The following is a 17,211-nucleotide window of genomic DNA, read 5'->3' as shown; positions in this document are numbered from 1 at the left end:
AAAAAAAAAAAAAAAAAAAAGGAGGTGACAGTGGAGTTAAGATGGCACATGTTAATGCAATAGATTGGTAGAAAGGGAGCAGCACACTGTGACCTGGGAATCTACAGGTGAGCATATTCACTGTACAGGTGGAGGACAGCCCCGAAGTGGTGGGTGGCTATGGAGTATCACAGAGCAGAACTTCAAAAGGAGTTCAATACAAAATGGGTACACACAGTGATATGCTACATTCAGGTTTTTGCTCCCATCTCATCCCCACCCTGATCTTTACATCTTTTTTTTTTTTTTTTTTTTGAGACAGGGTCTCACTATTGTACCTCTAGCTGTCCAAGAACTCACTTTGTAGACCAGCCTGGCCTTGAATTCATAGAGATCCATCTGCCTCTGCTTCCTGAGTGCTGGGATTAAAGGCGTGTGCCACCACCGCCTGGCTTTGTTTTTTGAAGCGAGGTCTCTCTATGTAGTCCTGGCTGTCTTGAACCTTCCTACATAGATTAGGCTGAATTCTTTGCCTCCTAAATGCCGGGATTAAAGGCATATAGTGTACACACACACACACACACACACACACACTACGCCTATAGCATACATCTGACTTTTAATTCTGTGGATAGGGACCTGGGTGGTAGAGCATGTGAGTAAACTGTTATTTCTAGCAGAATTAAATAAATTAATGCCTAAAATTGACAACTACTTTGAACACTAGCTGGTTTCATTTTTTTGTCTGTTTTTGGTTAACTTGACACAAGAAAGAGTCATCTGGGAAGAGGGAACCTCAATTAAGAAAATGTCCCCACCAGATTGTCCTATGGAATATTTTCTTGATTGATGATTGATGTGGGTGGGTCCAGCCCATGTAGGAGGGTAGTTACACCCTTGGACAGGTGGTCATGAATTATACAAGAAACCAGGCTGAGCAAGCCATGCAGAGCAAGCCCTAAGCAGTATTCTTCTGTGGCCTCAGCTTCAGTTTCTTCCAGATTTCTGCCCTGACTTCCCTTCACAAACCATTGTGTAATCTACAAGCTGACATAAACCCTTTCTTTCCCATACTGCTTTCATCACAGTGTTTTTTTGTTTTGTTTTGTCTTGTCTGTCTGTTTGTTTTTGTTTTTCGAGACAGGGCTTCTCTATGTAGCTTTAGAGCCTGTCTTGGAACTCGCTCTGTAGACCAGGCTGGCCTCAAACTCAGAGAGACCCGCCAGCCTTGGCCTCTCAAGTGCTAGGATTAGAGGAGTATGCCCCCACTACCTGGCCTTGATCAGTGTTTTAACAGCACTAGAAACTCTAAGAAAATGGTCATCCTCTATTATCACATATTAATATTATTGTCTTCGGCAAGTTTTTTATTTTTCTTTTTTTCCATTTTAACCGTTCATCCTCTATCCAGAAATTACCAAACTCTGTTTGTTTCCATAATCTAGTAGAAGCTATGACATCTCTATCCTTTCTACTTATTTCATGAGGGATCAGAATATGATTTAAATGGAGAAATCATGTGTAGGAAGGAGCTGAAGTCAAACAACACAGCAGCTCTGATGAGAGAGAAAACAGTGGTGGTGGTGGGGTACGTCAAGAAGTTGTGTAATATGCCAGGCGGTGGTGGCGCACGCCTTTAATCCCAGCATCCGGGAGGCAGAGGCAGGTGAATCTTTGTGAGTTCGAGTCCAGCCTGGTCTACAGAATGAGTTCCCAGGCAGTCAGGGCTGTTACACAGAGAAACCCTGTCTTGGGGAGGGGAGGAGTTCAGTTCCTTGGTCACACTAGCTACATTTGAAATGTCCAACTGACTCAATAGCTGCACAAATCTGGACATCTCCATTATGGCTAAAAGTCCTTATTAACAATGCTCTGAACCCTTTAGGGTTGTTTCACCTCTTCTGCTACTGTCTGGATGCTCAGCTCCTTCTGCCTGGCTCCATTCTCCTTTTTTTCTGGGATTGTAGGGTCTCTCTTTGCAGCCCTGGCTTGCCTGGAATTCACTATATAAACCAAGCTGAACTTGCAGTGATTCTCCTGTCCTCTGACACACTAGCGCTAGGATTACAGATAGGTATCATCATGCTCAGCTTCCCTCTGCCTCTCAAAAAGTTTGCTTCCAGCCCCAGACCTAGAGTCAGCCTGATCTTGCTTGAAGACTATGGCTTGGTTCTAGGGAATAGGGTCTGTTCTATCTCTGGCTAAAAGAGATATAAGGGGCTGATATATATGGGGCTGTTATATCTGTGGCTGTCAGGGATGAGGTGTCTGGACCATCCCGGATGGTAGGGGATGGTGTCTAGACTGCTGGTGGCTGACTTGCTTAGTTCAGTACCATGTGAATTGCACTTTTTCAACCACCAGTCAGTCTTCAGGCTTACACCTGCTCTGTTTTGTTCTATCGAGGATTGAATGTATTCAGGGCAAGAAGTCTCTTTTCCTGGCTTTCGGAGTGGGCAGGTGGGTCTGCTTACCACCATAGTAAAAGACTCCACTAGTCAGACTCCGGGATCTTTACCTCCCTCTTCCGCATCCCGCTGTCTTCACTTCCCTACACCCCAATCTTTCTATCAGAACACCTATCCTTTCTACGTTCTAGTGACCAACAAGCAATTGCCAGATGCCTTCTAACCTACTGAAGATGTCAGACTTAAGCGGCAACATTCCCTGGATAATGAGAAGCAGAGGATGACACAGCTGGAGAGGTCTCTGACCCTCCAAGTCTACTTGGTCATCTGATACAAGTGCAGGAAACAGCCCTGGATGGAGTAAAGGTTAAAAGGTTCATGATCCCACAGACAGTGTGTGAGGGCCAGGGGCTTCCCAGAACTACATTCCTGGGTATGTTTTCTGCCCTTCCCAAGACAGCATGCCCTTTTTTTTTTTTGTTTGTTTGTTTGTTTGTTTTTCGAGACAGGGTTTCTCTGTGGTTTTGGAGCCTGTCCTGGAACTAGCTCTTGTAGACCAGGCTGGTCTCGAACTCACAGAGATCCGCCTACCTCTGCCTCCCGAGTGCTGGGATTAAAGGCGTGCGCCACCACCGCCCGGCGACAGCATGCCTTTTACTGAAAAATGTGTTCCCTAGGCCCTAGGTCTCCCTCCATGTACAGGGAAACTGGCAGGAATGGGATATGCTTAGGGAGAAAGGCACTCGACCTTTCTCACTGAAGCCTCCATGGAAAGAAGCTGCCCTATCCTCCCACCCAAGGTCCCTCCTCCTTTGGTCATTCCTTCTATTAGACACCATGTCTCTGTTTTGAGCACTTTCAAGGGGCACAGGAAAAATAAGGACAGAGTTGACATAAGTGAGGCACAACATACCTCAATATTCACAAAAAGTAGCAAATAACTCTGCTTGTCAAAATTTCTCAAGGGAAAAAAATTGGTCCATGAGGCTAAGGGTAGGAACAACCGGGCAATGTGAACATAGAAAGGCTGGCGTATAGCTTAATGACAGAGTATGTGTTTAGCGTATATGAGGCACTGGGTTCTAGCATAAGCACCATGCAGGCAGAGGGTCACTGAGCAAAACATCTTCATCTAGCTTCCTGTTTTTCTTGGAAGGGTTTCCACCTCTGTGTTCAACATACAACCACACCCCCTGGCTTAGAAGATGTCCTTTACTCCTTCATACGGACCTTATAAAGGAAAGTCATGGGGTAAGAGAGGATAGTAGGCAACCCTAGCCAAGGGTCCTATACTTATGCCTGTCTCATCCCTAAGAGACTGCATCTGGTTTTCTCTGGAGGACTTGAGAACCAAAGTCTCACATTCCTCTCCTTCGTGCTCAGGCCACCAGGCTGGCTAGGGCTGTTTGGCAAGATCTTAGCATGAAAGTCAAAGGCACTTCTTTCAACTCCTGCTGAGGCTCCCAGAGCCCCACTCCCATTCTACCCACTGCCTTCCTAGAGCATTGCTCACAGCTCCTTTCTATTAGGAACTCAGGAGAAAGGTCTTGTTAAGCAGCCAGGGGGCCAGCCAACTCAGAAGCAGCAACATGCCCTAAAATGGTCAAAGAAAACTCCACAGGTTTGGCTGCAGCTCAGCTCCTGAAGGGGGAGAACTGGGCAGGGAGGATGAGTTTAGCATAGCTTCCCCATCACCCGCTTCAAGCCTTGGACCTAAGATTAACCCCTTGTGCTGAAGGCTTACCATTCCATAGCACCTCCAGGGAATGAGGGGACCGAGGGACAGCCTTATTTTCTTTTATCACGGGGCTGACATAGGAGGCTAAGTAAGGGACAGATGTCCAGATCTATTCAAGGAAAGAGACAGCAATTAACAAACAAAGCTTACTGTAATATTGTAATTCCATTCTTACACCCACCCTCCGTAAGATCTTTAAGGTCTATCTAACTCTCTAGCTTTTCTGTCACCCTACCCTTTCACTCGAAGTTCCTTCTGTACCCCAAATGCTCCTGAGAACACCAAGTTAAGGAATCAGAGAAAATGGCATCCTAGAATGGAAGGGAGAACCAGAACTACTGATTCCCTGACTATATTCAAGCACTACTTCAGCAGCTTGGGAATATTCAAGCACTACTTCAGCAGCTTGGGAATTTCTGTTTTTCACTGATAAGATGGTTATCAGCCAGGATGAGGGCTATAGTGGTCAAGTGCCTGTAAAATGCCAGGCAATGTTTAGGCATCAGGTAGCCCTCCCTTAGTCTCTCTCTGCAGGGTGCCCTGCTGGCCCACGCCGTGTTCACCTTGGCTGCATTGACGAGTCTCCAGGCATTGAGGAGGCCGAAACCATGCTGATGGCTGTGGCTGAAGCCAGCCTCATTGGTGAGCCAGTCTGCATGATGATCCTCATACTGAAAGAACAGAGGTATAGTGAATCTCTAACATTGCCGGACTCCCTTCTCTCTATCTGCCTGCCAACAGATTCTGTCCAGACTTTCACACTGAGGTGACTGGGGATAAATAGATTTCCTCAAAAAAAAAAAAAAAAAAAAGAAAAGAAAAGAAAAGAAAGAAGAAAGCTGAGATAAAAGATCAAAGCCCCACGATCTCACTACCTGAGTGGCCTGTTTCCTGAAAAGGAGCCGAGAGGACCAGCTCCCAAGTGAGAGTGGCCTGCCAGAGCTCATCTTAGGTAGATGGCCTGAGCAGAAGAGGGATGGGAGGGCTCTGCTCTGTGATATTGATGGTCCTTGCACCCACGCTGTACATTTCTCATCAAGAAAGTGTTTCATATACCCCACCCAACATTTGAGATGTTCTGACCCTGGAGTCTTCTGACAGTCAAACCCTGGAATCGGGTGGGCTGTGCACTTCCTAGCTAGTTGCCAGCTCTAACCTGGGTAGCTGTGAAGACAATGATGTGCTGGATGTCCCGCCATGTGAGGCAGGGCCGCACCTGCAGCATGAGGGCTATCATGCCAGCTGCCAGAGGAGCTGCAGCAGAGGTCCCTGTGTGGCCTTCTGTGCAGCCAGTGCCCTTCTGAAGGTCCCAGTCAGTGGTCACCTGCAAAGTGGAATAAGATAAGGAGTGGGAAGGGCTTAGACACTAGAGAAGGAGGATAGGACAGTCCTCCAAACAGGTGGCCATGCCCTTTCAAGAGCTGTAACTTTCCTTATGCACAGAGGGCCAGGCATAGGAGACCCTTAGTCCTCTGGCCTTTGGGATCTCGAGATGGCAGAAACTGAAGAGTGACTTTAGAGGCACAAATATAGGAAGAGGAGATAGGCATGTGAGATATGGGTACAGGAGTTTCCTGATTCTTGCTTCTCTAATTCTTTATCATTTCATTCCCAAATTCTCTACCCAACTATCCATAACCCAGCTAGCCAAAGAAGTAGCCAGAGCTGCAACTGGGTCCTAGCTGGAACTGAGACAGTAACTGGTGAGAGCATGTTCCCCAAGAAGATTATTGCAGCCTTACTTGAAGTTTGCTACAGTTTCAGTATCACCATGCCTTATCTGCCATGCACTATTAGCCAACTGGCCAATAGGCCAACCTCAGGACAAGCTGCTCTCCTGCTCTGGTTGGTGTCTTGGTTGGGTTTCTGTGAGCCCCTCTTTCCTACTCATGTTTCTCAGACGAGACATGGAAGTTGGAAAAGACAGTATCTATTTGGTATCAAGTTCTTTTCATGCCCCATCATGAAAGCGCATCAAACATTTATTTGAGCAAGCCCTGCTAAACCTGCTCCCTCACATAAAGCCAGTACAGGCTAGAACTTTTTTCTTTCAAACTTTTCTTCTGGGTCAGACACCAGGATGCCAACTCCTGCAAGAGCTGCCTTTGCATTCCCAGCCCCCTTCCCAGCTGTTAAAACAGCTGCCAAAAGATGTAATTTTCACCCAGACACTGTGCACTCTCAAAGGAAGGGAAAGACAAGCCAAATTGTAGTCTTAACGAGAAAGGAAGTCTGGTTGATGCCAGGGAGCAGATTGATTTTTTCCTGTTAAGGAAACAGCCCCACAGTGATAGTCTAGAGTACAGATGTGAAGTCTGTGAACTTGCCCATAATGGCAAGAACATCACACAGCACTAGGAAAAGCTAGGGAAGCTCCCTGGGCAAGAAGCCAGATGTGGGAAGCCTATTCCCCTGGCCCTTACCCTCCATCCAGTTGCCTGGTCACACAAACATGAGGTTGCCAAAGCAAGGGCATTCCAAAGATGGGAACTTGGCTGAATAAAGTCACTCTTCAAATACAGACAAATTATAGTTCAGATGGAAGGTGGGGGTGGGGGTGAGGGTGAGGGTGAGAAACTGCATTGAGTTGGGAGGGCAAAGCCAGGCCATGCTGAGCAACAGTGATTCTGCTACAGAGCCTTCTTAGGTCCCTTGCAGGGGGCAGGAGAGGGCAGGTCCCAGAGCTCTACCAGGTGGTAAAGAGCAGAATAAGTTCCTGTTCTTCCTAACACAGGCTAGTAGAACCGCAGGCTGCCCGTAAGCATCTTGCTTTTCACTTTTGTCTGCTCCCTTCTCTGGTCTCCCTGGGGTGGGGGGGTCATCTGGCACAAAGCCTTGGAACATTGTGTTGACCAGAAGTCATTTACTGGCACAACAAACTTTTCATTCTGGAAAATAAACTTGACTCTGTGTGAAGATGAAGCTGCTTAATTCCTAGTGGTCCCAGAGACCTCCCAACTGAACACTGGCAAAAGCTTACAACTACCTGGCTCCTGCCCAGCTCTGGCCTGGAGTCTTCTGTTCTCACTTGACACTGTTAGTGGCAACAGAACATACAGGGTGCTCTAGGACTGTGGTTAGAAGGCCTGATTTATATAGGCTGGGCTAGAGCCCAGCAGAGCTCCCAGAGTCCTTCAATGGTTGTGTGGGCTACAGAAGTGTATTCTCAGGCTCTGGCTTTAATCAGAGCTCTAGGGAAGGATGGGGTCACACTGATACAAGCTAGCTCCAACTTCTTATGCTGCGCATCCCTGAGATAAGCACTGCCTTTATTCCTGAGGAACAAGGTAGTTAGGATTTATAAAGGGACTGAACAACACTGTGCCATGACCTCAGCCCACAAAAAGTAGTAAAAGTCCAAATTCTACCACATGGATCCTTAAAAAGTTTAATGCAGAAGGACCAGGAATTCAAGGTCATTCTCAGATACATAGTGAATTCAAGGCGAGCCTAGGTTATATGAGACCCTATCTCAAGAACAGGTTAGAGGGGAAAAAAGAAATGTTTTACCAGGTATATTGCATCACACCTGTACTCTCAACATGTGGGAGGCCACATCAGGAAAATAGCTTGTAAGTTCAAGGCCAATCTGAACTATAGTAGGAGTCCCAAGCCAGCCTTGGGTACAGGATGAGCCCTTGTCTTCAAGCACCCCACCACCACTGCATAGATCCCAGAGAGAAACCTTGTAAGAAGGGTCCCCAAAGCACTCACAATGCTCCGAAGCATCTTGTCTCCACCACTGAAGGTAACTGCCAGCATGGAGGCACACTCCTCTGCATAGAAAGGCATCCGTCCCTCCTCATCCACAGCACCTGGCACGAAAAAGTGAGATAGGTGCTCACTTAAGGAGTGGCTCCTATGGTTGGCACCATATGGTCTGCCCTGAGTTGAAAGAAGGACCAGTCCTCATCTGCATGTGGGCAGGCAGCCTCAACTGGCAGAGGGAATTCTTGCACCATACCACTCTTCCCACCAGCTTCAGGCAAAATCAGTGGCCTTCTGCCTCTGTACTTAGTCATTTGTTTTCAATATTTACTAAGATCTACTGTAAGTCACATTAAAGACATGTGGAAAAGGCCACATCATGGAAGGGGTAGGAAGGAAGTAGTATGCAGTGGTGGAGAGCGGTGAGGACTCTCTCGTGATCTAGGTACAAAGTCAAATAAGGAAATAATAATAAAAATGGAACGACAAACTCTATGATTGGGAGTGTAAGCCAAGTGTCCTTAATTCAGGTTAAAGGGTAGCCAGAAGCAGCTTCATGAAGCCAGTGGCCATGGAAAGAGACCAGAGAGGAGATCAAACCCATCCTAATAGTAGTGGAGACAGGTGGGTGATTTCTGGGGAATGGCTGAACATGTCTCAGAGAAGTTCTGAGAGTCTGCAGGAGCTAGGTTAGTCCTATCTGACCTCCAAGAAATGACCATGGTTATACATTTAGATAAACAGTGAAGTGAGATGCAAAAAACACCCACTGACCCCATTCCCACAGTCTCTAGATCACTACCTATTGTGACAGTGTAGATGGAGTTGGCATAGCCATCATAGTTGCAGTTGTCATTGTGCTGGCCCCCATTACCGCTGGCAACCACAAAGATACTCCCAAAGCCCTGGCGACCAGCCATCACTCCATGTTGTAAGGCAGCCTGAAGAACAAAAGTGTCAGGCCATTAGTCAAGGAGCTAATAAAAAGACCTGTACCTATTGGACCAGGTCTCTTCTCCTCCCACTTCTAGAAAAGGAAAATGGAAAGGGCATTGGGCAAGGGGAAGGGGATTTAGATACAGACACAAGGTGGGAGAAAGCTAAGAGTTAGAGTATTTGACAAATATATTCTTCTTATCAGATGACAGAGCGGGGCGAGGAGCAGAAACCCAGAATGAGATTCGAGAGAAACAAGCTGAAAACCATTCCATCCCTTCCACTGGTCCATCCTGAGGAAGGCACTCTTTCTTGAAAGGATGGATGGCACAGCTATGCTAAATGGTGCAATCTGGGCACTACGAGGGTGAGGTGGGAAGAGGGTTTGACTGGTGTTTCTTCTAGAACTGAATGAAGAGGATATCAAGTTTCCCAGTCTCTATGCACCTCAGTTACCTTTCCGAGCTGGTGAGGACCTTCCACTGTCTTCCCATCATCATCTGGGCCCCAGCTGTTGAAATATGCAAAGGGAAGGGTGGAACCAAGTTGGAGCTACCCAGCTAGGGTCTCCCTGTTTTACCAGACCAGTCTTCTGCCTGCAGCTTTTACTCTTCTCCTAAGGAACCCCATGATTAAAAGACACATGGTGTCAAGGGTCCATTTTCTTCCAAAGTGAAAAATGGAAGTAAAAAGTTCTTCTTTTACTTAGAAATCTCCCCAATTTAGGATGACTTTATCCTGTCTTCTCTTTCTCAGGTCCCAGGAAGCAGAAGATACATAGTGGAATAGGAGCAGGGTCATTCCTGTGATCTACACATCTACTACTAGGTTGTAGTAGATGATGATTAGAGTTGTTCAAATTACATATGCTTTTAAATCCTTTTTTTAATCAAATTTTATGTGTGTGAGTGTATGTACAATGTATGTATAAGTACAACATCTGCAGACTGCCTGAGGAGGCCAGGTATCAGAGACCCTCAAACTGGAGTGACAGAGGGTTGTGAACCACCATGTGGGTGCTGGGAACCTCAACTAGGTCCTCTGCAAGAGCATTAAGTGTTCTTAGTCACCAACCAGTCTCTCCAGATCTAAGTCCCCCCCTCCCGCCCCACCTTGGTTGTTGTTGAGGCAAGGTCTGACTATACAGCCCTAGCTGTCCTAGAACTCATGTAGACCAGGCTGGTTCAAATTCATAGATCCACCTGCCTCTGCTCCTGAGTGCTGGATGTGTTAAAGGTATGTGTTACCATGCCTGGCAAGTTCTTGGTTCCTGAGTACGGCCTATAAGATGTCTCAGCAGTAAAGGTGCTTACTGTGTAAGTCTACTGACTTGAGTTTGATCCCTGGAGCCATATAAAAGTAGAAGGAGAAAACTGTCTACACAAAGTAGTCCTCTGTCTGACCATGGCATGGGCATGTAACCCCTTCCCACTAATAATAAATAAAACTTAAGAATTTAAGAAAGGTATTAGTTATGGGGAAGAATAGGTTCCATCAGTGAGAATGGGGGCTCCTACCCTAAGTTCCTCTTATCCAGCCACTTGATCCACAGTCTAAAGCTTCATGTGCAGTTTTGAAGGAGGCACTGAGGTTCAGCCCACTTTCTTCTAAGAGCCTTGTGAGTTTAGACAATGTAGGCATGTTGGGGCATTCTATGTGGCAACCTGATTACTAGAGTGACGAGTGCTTAACACTGAGGACCGAGGCTGGGGATCTAGATAAATGAGGAAAACAGCCTTATTAGCTGAGTCCAAGCACGGACCCCCTGCTACACCACAGGTAGCCTGCTTTGCTAAGCTTCTGTTGAAGATCTGTCCCATACACTCCAGGCTCTCACCCTCTCACCTGCAGCTCTCCTTACCTGCAGCTGTAGATGTCATTGATCTGATAGTGCTTGTTGAATGCCACAGCCTCCATACTGTCTGTGAGTGGTCCATCCAGCACTCGGATACCTGGGCATTGAAGAGACACCAGCTCCTCACTAAGAAACTAGAAATAATACATATTCTCCAAGTGGGCTGCCAGGTGGTAGGGAGGTCTATGTGGAAGACTTACTTTCCTCTATATGTTTTTTGTACTTTTGTGTGTGCATGTTTCATGGCTAAACATGTGTGGGGGTATGAATGTTTGGTATGTATATGTATATACGTGTGTTTGGAGGCAAAATGTCTAGCTCAGGTATCATTCTTCAAAACCCTCGTTTTTGACACAGGGTCTCTTATTGAGACCCAGGGCTTGCCAATTAAGTTAGGCTGGCTGGCCAGTGAACCTAGGGATTCATCTGTCTCTGTCTTCCAGCACTGGAATCAAAAAAGTACCCACTCATTTTCAGCTTTTTACATGGGTGCCTGGGATTGAACTCAGGTCCTCATGCTTGCATGACATTTCACAGAGCTACATATCAACCCCTCTCTGTAGTATGGATCATTACACAATATATACATATTATTAGTTCAAAAATGTTTTGTTTTTTTAAAGACAGGGTCTCAGAAAGCATGTTTACCTTAAACTTAATACATAGCAGCGGATGAACCTGACCCTCCTGCCTCTACTTGCCAAGTTCTGGGATTTTGGCTAGACAAGTATATACCACCATGCCTAGCTTTCAAAGGTGTCTTTTCTTATCATGCTTGAACTCAGATCTAATCATCCTAGGAGGTGGGAAGCACTATATTTCCCCTTAGATTGGCATTTCACATGAAACACCTAGCTTGTGCTTGACACAATAAAGGAATTAAGTGAATAGCACTCATTACCTTTGCTATCCCCATCTAAAATGGAGTTGGCCACATTGTGGTGACAAGGTAAGGACAAGTGGAAATTTCAAGAAGGGGCTTGAACCCTGAGGGTTTCTGGCCTCTTCTGTAGTTTCATTTGCAGAGTGCTGAGGCCCCCTGCTGGAGAGCATGAGGGTTACAGCCAGCCAGTTGAGGTTGTAGGTTCCCAGGTTTTCATCAGGATTCAGGGGGTAGTGCTCATACTTTCCTCCTTGATTCATAAGACAGAGAGAGGAAAGAACCATAGAACTATCTCCAGCTGGAGACTAGGCTCTCTTGAGAGAATGGAGAGCAGGAGACTGGAAAGTGGGACTCGGAGAGCAGCCCCCATAAATGTGGAGTAGTGGAAGGCAAATTGATGAGAAATACTTCACAAAAACAAGAAACACTAGCAGAGCATAGTCAGGTTGAAGGAGTTGTTACAGTGATACGGGCCATAATCAGAAACAGGAAGGAGACTTGAGCAGGTGCAGCTTGGGACCTCCAGTCCACAACAGGGCATTTCCAAGTTTACCTGTTTTATACTGTAAAATAAATACTGTTGCTAAAAAGCCCATTTGAAATACCACGGCCCTAGGCCGGGCGTTGGTGGCGCACGCCTTTAATCCCAGCACTCGGGAGGCAGAGGCAGGCAAATCTCTGTGAGTTCGAGACCAGCCTGGTCTACAAGAGCTAGTTCCAGGACAGGCTCCAAAACCACAGAGAAACCCTGTCTCGAAAAACCAAAAAAAAAAAAAAAAAAAAAAAAGAAATACCACGGCCCTGCCGGGCGGTGGTGGCGCACGCCTTTAATCCCAGCACTCGGGAGGCAGAGGCAGGCAAATCTCTGTGAGTTCGAGACCAGCCTGGTCTACAAGAGCTAGTTCCAGGACAGGCTCCAAAACCACAGAGAAACCCTGTCTCGAAAAACCAAAAAAAAAAAAAAAAAAAAAAAAAAAAAAAGAAATACCACGGCCCTGAAGTCAATGAATTCATTAACTCATTCTTACTCCTTACTGTAGGCTACAGACGTTGAGGATGGGAAAAAGAAGTTTTCAGAATGGGGAAGAGGATAGAAAATGACCAGTGTCCCAGGAGCTTTCCAAGGATAGGGGAAGCATGAGTTACCTGCTATTCGGCTCCCATAGGCCACACCCACTGCACAGAAGCTGTTGTTGGGCACAGCTGCAATTTCTCCTGCACACCGGGTCCCGTGGTGGTTACCATTCTCCGCATCAGGGTGAGGCATAGGATCTGGGTCATTGGAGTTGAGGTCATAGCTACCCTCTGGGCTCTGAAACATTGAAGGGCCAACAAGTGGTCACTTACTGGTTAGAATGGGTCAGTTTCTAAATGTCAGAGAGAACAGGAACTAGGAATTTCCACCTCCAAGTCAGAGTTAGCAAGTCCATCACCTTGAGCAAACAAGGGTTAAGAGATAGGAGCCAAGGACACTGGGGAACAACTGAGAGGGGCCAAGGCTTTTAGCAAAGTGCCCTCTAGCCCGTATAGGACTCTGTTCACTGCTTGGGGGAAACCCATGATAAAAGAGATCTCAGATTCTCTAAAAGACACACCTTAGTCAGTTTTCAGAACCTCTGAGGAGAAAGCAGTAGCCTATAAGGCCACTCCCTGCTCCCCAGGGAAGAAGTGGTAACAACAGGAAGCAGGAAGTATTGCCTGGAATTGCTCTAGCTATAGACTAAAAGTCACCTTGTGGGCCTTAACTGCCAGTCTGGAAAGCTGACTGAGAAAGGAGAGTGAAAAAACACTATCCATCCTCCACCCCTCCCAGCCAGGATGTTTGGCTTGGCACAGCACTTTCAAGGAAAGGGAACAAAAGGGAGGTAATGCCAAAGAGAAGGAGTAATGTGGCAGCAGGGGGTCATTCCAGGCCACTCACGTAGTTGGGCGCAATGTCCTGGACGGTGTGCTCCACTCCATCGTCCACCACCACCACTGTCACCCCTCGCCCAGTTACATTTCGCTCCCACACACCTGTCACATTGATGTCTCTGCCTGGGCTCCGTCGATTATTCTGTAGGAGAGACCGAGAAATCCAGGGACACATAGCTTGGCCCAGAGGGACAAGTTAAAGCTACCCCTTCCCTTGGAAGAGCCAAACAAAGACTATAGACCAATAAGTTAGTGGTGAACAGAGTGCACTAACAGAATGGCACATAAGAGTCCTGCCCCTCCATTCCTTGGTATCCAAGATAGTTTGACATCACTTGTTGGTAACTTGGGGTGAAAGAGCTAAGTGGTAATTATTACACAATAAGGTTAGCAGTTACCATGTGTAAGGCAGTTTTCTGAGTGCTTCATATACACGCTGCTACATGCTCCATTTTACAGGGGTGCACAGAGGGTGAAGCAGCTCCGCCAAAGGGACAGAAAGCAGAAGGGTGAATAGGAGCCCGGGTAGACGAGCCGAGCACACCCACCCACAGCACTCCGCTGCTCTTCACAGCAGACAGCAAAGGTATGGGCTGAGAGCAAACTCTATTCTCAGTCCACAGACATGCCCCTCAGTCAAGTACACTAGAGCAGACCCTGTCTATCTGAGCTGTACTTACCAGGTGCCACTGCTGAGGATACTTGGGATCATTGAAGTGGATGCTGCGCTTAGCCCGCTTCAGCAGCCTCTGCTCTGAATGCCAGCGCACAGCTTCATGCCTGGCTAACACAGCCTCTGCCTGCTGCCGCATGGCCTCCACCTCCATGGCTTGCCTGTGCCCAGCTGGCTGGACAAAGAGGTAGTGCCCCTGGAGCTCTCCAATGCGCCCAGCATTCACCAGCCCTGCTGCCTGGGCCACAGCATCTGCCTGTTGCATCAGACTCTCTTCCTTCCTCTCTCCTTCAAGGCTGTCCAGATGTACGGCCCAGCTTAGCCCCCCTGCACCCAAGGTGTCAAGCCCACCTGCTTCTGACAGGCCCATGACACAGGGAACCATAAAGAAGAGCCCAGCTAATTCCAGCCAGAGGCAGATGGGCAGGCCCAGGGGGGCATCCAAGTGTGGGACTTTCTGTCTCCCTTTCGGCATCAGAACAGCAGGCTGCAGACAAAGGGACAGGACATCAGCAAAGAAAGAGGCAGCAACTGCAGAGATCACAGGGTAGCTATGGTCTGTCAGTTACCAACTACATTTGTCACTAATCAAAATGTTAGCCCCAAGCTGGAGTATGAGCCAGGGCTAACCCCAGGGGATGACCTTCTGCAGCACAGGACCATCCCTGCTGCCCCAATAGCCTTGCATCATCCAAGTGCTCATGGGTTTCAGGCAGTTCACTCAGGGTATTCAAAGTACACATCACTCCCATGACTGACAGCATCAGGACCCCACCTCCCTCTTTTATGACAGACTCTTATCATGTAGCTCTGGTTGTCCTGGAACTCAGAATGTAGACCAGGATGGACTCAAATCTCTCTGCCTGGGATTACAGGTATATGCCACCACACCCAGCTCCATCTCCCCCTTATTTAGAGACAACATAAATCTTTTCCCAAGCTGACTTCTGACTCCCACAGCGGGGCCCCATTCCTACCTGGGCTCTCTGTGAAGTTTAGGTCTTGGTCTGGGTAACCATGTGACATTCATTTTGTGAAACTGGAGGAAAGGTGTCACCTTTACTGTGAGCAGTGCTGACTGGGAACACAAAGCTGCAGACCTGTGGGCCCCAAGAATGGAGGGAAAGTGTCCCACTACAGCCAGCAAGGCAAGAGCTGTAGTGAAGGCCGGGACAGAGCAGTGGGCAATGTTAAGCTTCATTTCAGGGATGTAAAATTAGTCATAGACTGGAAGAGGTCCCTCACAACACGGCCCCATCAACACGAAAACCAGGTACCCCACTTCCTGACCTATTGTGTCATTCTCTTCTCATTTGCTTCTCTAATAGCTCAGCAGGACTTAAAGGCTAGCACCCCATTACCAGGCAACTAGCAATACAGTCCACAGCAACTCAGGCAGGGAAATCAAGCAGACAACAGAGAATAAAACTAGCAGGCGTACATGCATGTGGGTAACTGCAAGAGTGGGACTGACTGGCAGGAAGGACTAAGAGCTGTCCCTGTCTCAGCAAGCCGGCTTTTCACTGAGGGCACCCAGAGAACCGCCAAATCAGAACCAGCAAGCAACTGTGGCCATTGTGGGGGAAAGGGACAAGGCTCATGTGGGCTCCTGAGCTCCTGCAGAAGCCACTACTGCTTACTGAGCCCTCCCTGGAGCAGTCTTAGTACCCATACACACACTCGGATGGGGCCAGCTTAAAACACTCTAGAAAACGTACTCTGTCTTACCAAAGACTCCTTGGAAAGGGAGAAAGGGAGAGAAGTTATGCCATTAAGCACTCCGCTCCCAAAAGTTCCCATTAATGTAACTCATCCCTTTCCCTTGATTTCTGTTTCCACTTTTTAACTTTCTTTATATAAACAGTTGAGAACTCACGGTCCTCTTGCTTCTACCTCTCTACTGCTGTGATTACATGTGAGGGCCACCATGCCCTTGCTTTCCAGGGCAATTCCCTCTTACATCCCTCCCGCCCCTCCGACTGTCCCAGGATAGCTAGGTGTCTTCCCCGGTCTTCACAGAGGTAAATCCAGAGTCTGCTTAGAGAGCAGCCACTCACCCTGGCAAGCTCCTACAGTCTCTGGAGGTTCCACCCCAGATTTCTGCAAGAGAACCCGAGCTTTTCCTGTTGCCCAAGGGGATAGCAGCCCTTATCCTCGGGCTTCAGGGTTCCGAGAGCAGACCCCCCCCCCATTCCTCAACTACTAGGCCCATCAAAACAGCATTTAGTTATCAAGGAAGAAGGACATCTCCCCGGTTCAAGATTCTGCTCTTTAACCACTGCCCTTCAAGCCCCTTCACCTTGCTCAAAGGAACCAGGGCAAGCAGAGAACATGGGTTCCACTGGCGGCCCCTCCCAGCGGCCTCGGTTGCTCTGTGCAATGCGCCCCTCTCTCATCAGGACCTGTGCTACCCGGAACCTCAGACCCAGAGGCCCCGTCCCGTTGGGGAAGAGCACGGCAGGTCCCAAGGTGCCCTCGGCGCAGCTCCTCCTCCGCACGTGCCGACCGCTCCAGTCCAGGGCCACCCGGATTTCCGAGATCCAGCCCGCTACACCTACTCTCCAACTCACCCGCAGCAGCCTCCTCCTCCTCCTCCGCCGCCGCCTCCCTGCGGAAACTCGCGGCTTCCCGGGAGCCGGAGCCACTGACAGCAACATCACTTCCGCCTGGCGCCGCAGCCAATCAGCGGCTGGGCCTGCGACCTTTCGCCCCGCCGCGAGCCGAGTACCGGGCGCTTGGCCGACGCCCGCCGACCGCTTCCGTCGCAAGCCCGTGCGGGCTGTGCGGGCTTCGGCGCCCCGCGTCCTCCAGTCCTTCGCCACAAGACCCCTCCACCAGAGGGCCTTCGTCCTTCATGGCGTCCTCTGAAAGGACCGTCTCGGTTCCGACCTCTAAACACCCCTCGCGGCTCTCCTCTTCTCCCTCGGACAGCCATGGCCTTGACTCTTCCCCGTAACCTCCTCAGAGCGGCTTCCGCCTCCACCGGGTCGCAGTCTCTGGCCCGCGCCCCCTCAGGCTCCTCTGTGTCTCAGGGTTCTCCGGCGGCGGCCCCGCGGTCCGGGCGTTGCTCGTGTGGGCCGCCAGAGGGCGCCGTCGCCGGCGGCGCGCACTCCGCGG

The 17,211-nt window shown here is 48.6% G+C and overlaps 1 protein-coding gene across 3 annotated transcripts in view; it reads right to left on the bottom strand.

Annotated features, from left to right (window-relative positions):
• The window catches only part of Pcsk7 (proprotein convertase subtilisin/kexin type 7), a 25,815-nt gene extending 9,083 nt beyond the window's left edge, over positions 1–16,732 (bottom strand). Inside the window, exons 1-12 of one of the 3 annotated variants that reach the window (XM_005347244.3) lie at positions 16,665–16,732; positions 15,072–15,194; positions 14,102–14,581; positions 13,429–13,563; positions 12,654–12,819; positions 10,631–10,721; positions 9,226–9,280; positions 8,636–8,774; positions 7,840–7,940; positions 5,282–5,449; positions 4,689–4,796; positions 4,132–4,234 (exon numbers count right to left, since the gene is read on the bottom strand). In XM_005347244.3, coding sequence (XP_005347301.1) covers positions 4,132–4,234; positions 4,689–4,796; positions 5,282–5,449; positions 7,840–7,940; positions 8,636–8,774; positions 9,226–9,280; positions 10,631–10,721; positions 12,654–12,819; positions 13,429–13,563; positions 14,102–14,569 — 1,534 coding nt within the window. In that variant the 5' untranslated portion in view covers positions 14,570–14,581; positions 15,072–15,194; positions 16,665–16,732. The other 2 variants (XM_026779234.1, XM_026779235.1) reach the window with 2 other exon arrangements.
• Positions 16,733–17,211: the final 479 nt, after the last annotated feature.

Source organism: Microtus ochrogaster, chromosome 5 (assembly GCF_000317375.1).
Source record: "Microtus ochrogaster isolate Prairie Vole_2 chromosome 5, MicOch1.0, whole genome shotgun sequence".
NCBI classification, from domain to species: Eukaryota; Metazoa; Chordata; class Mammalia; order Rodentia; family Cricetidae; genus Microtus; species Microtus ochrogaster.
Note: the sequence above shows the minus strand (reverse complement) of the source record. Positions and strands in the feature narration are given on the sequence as shown.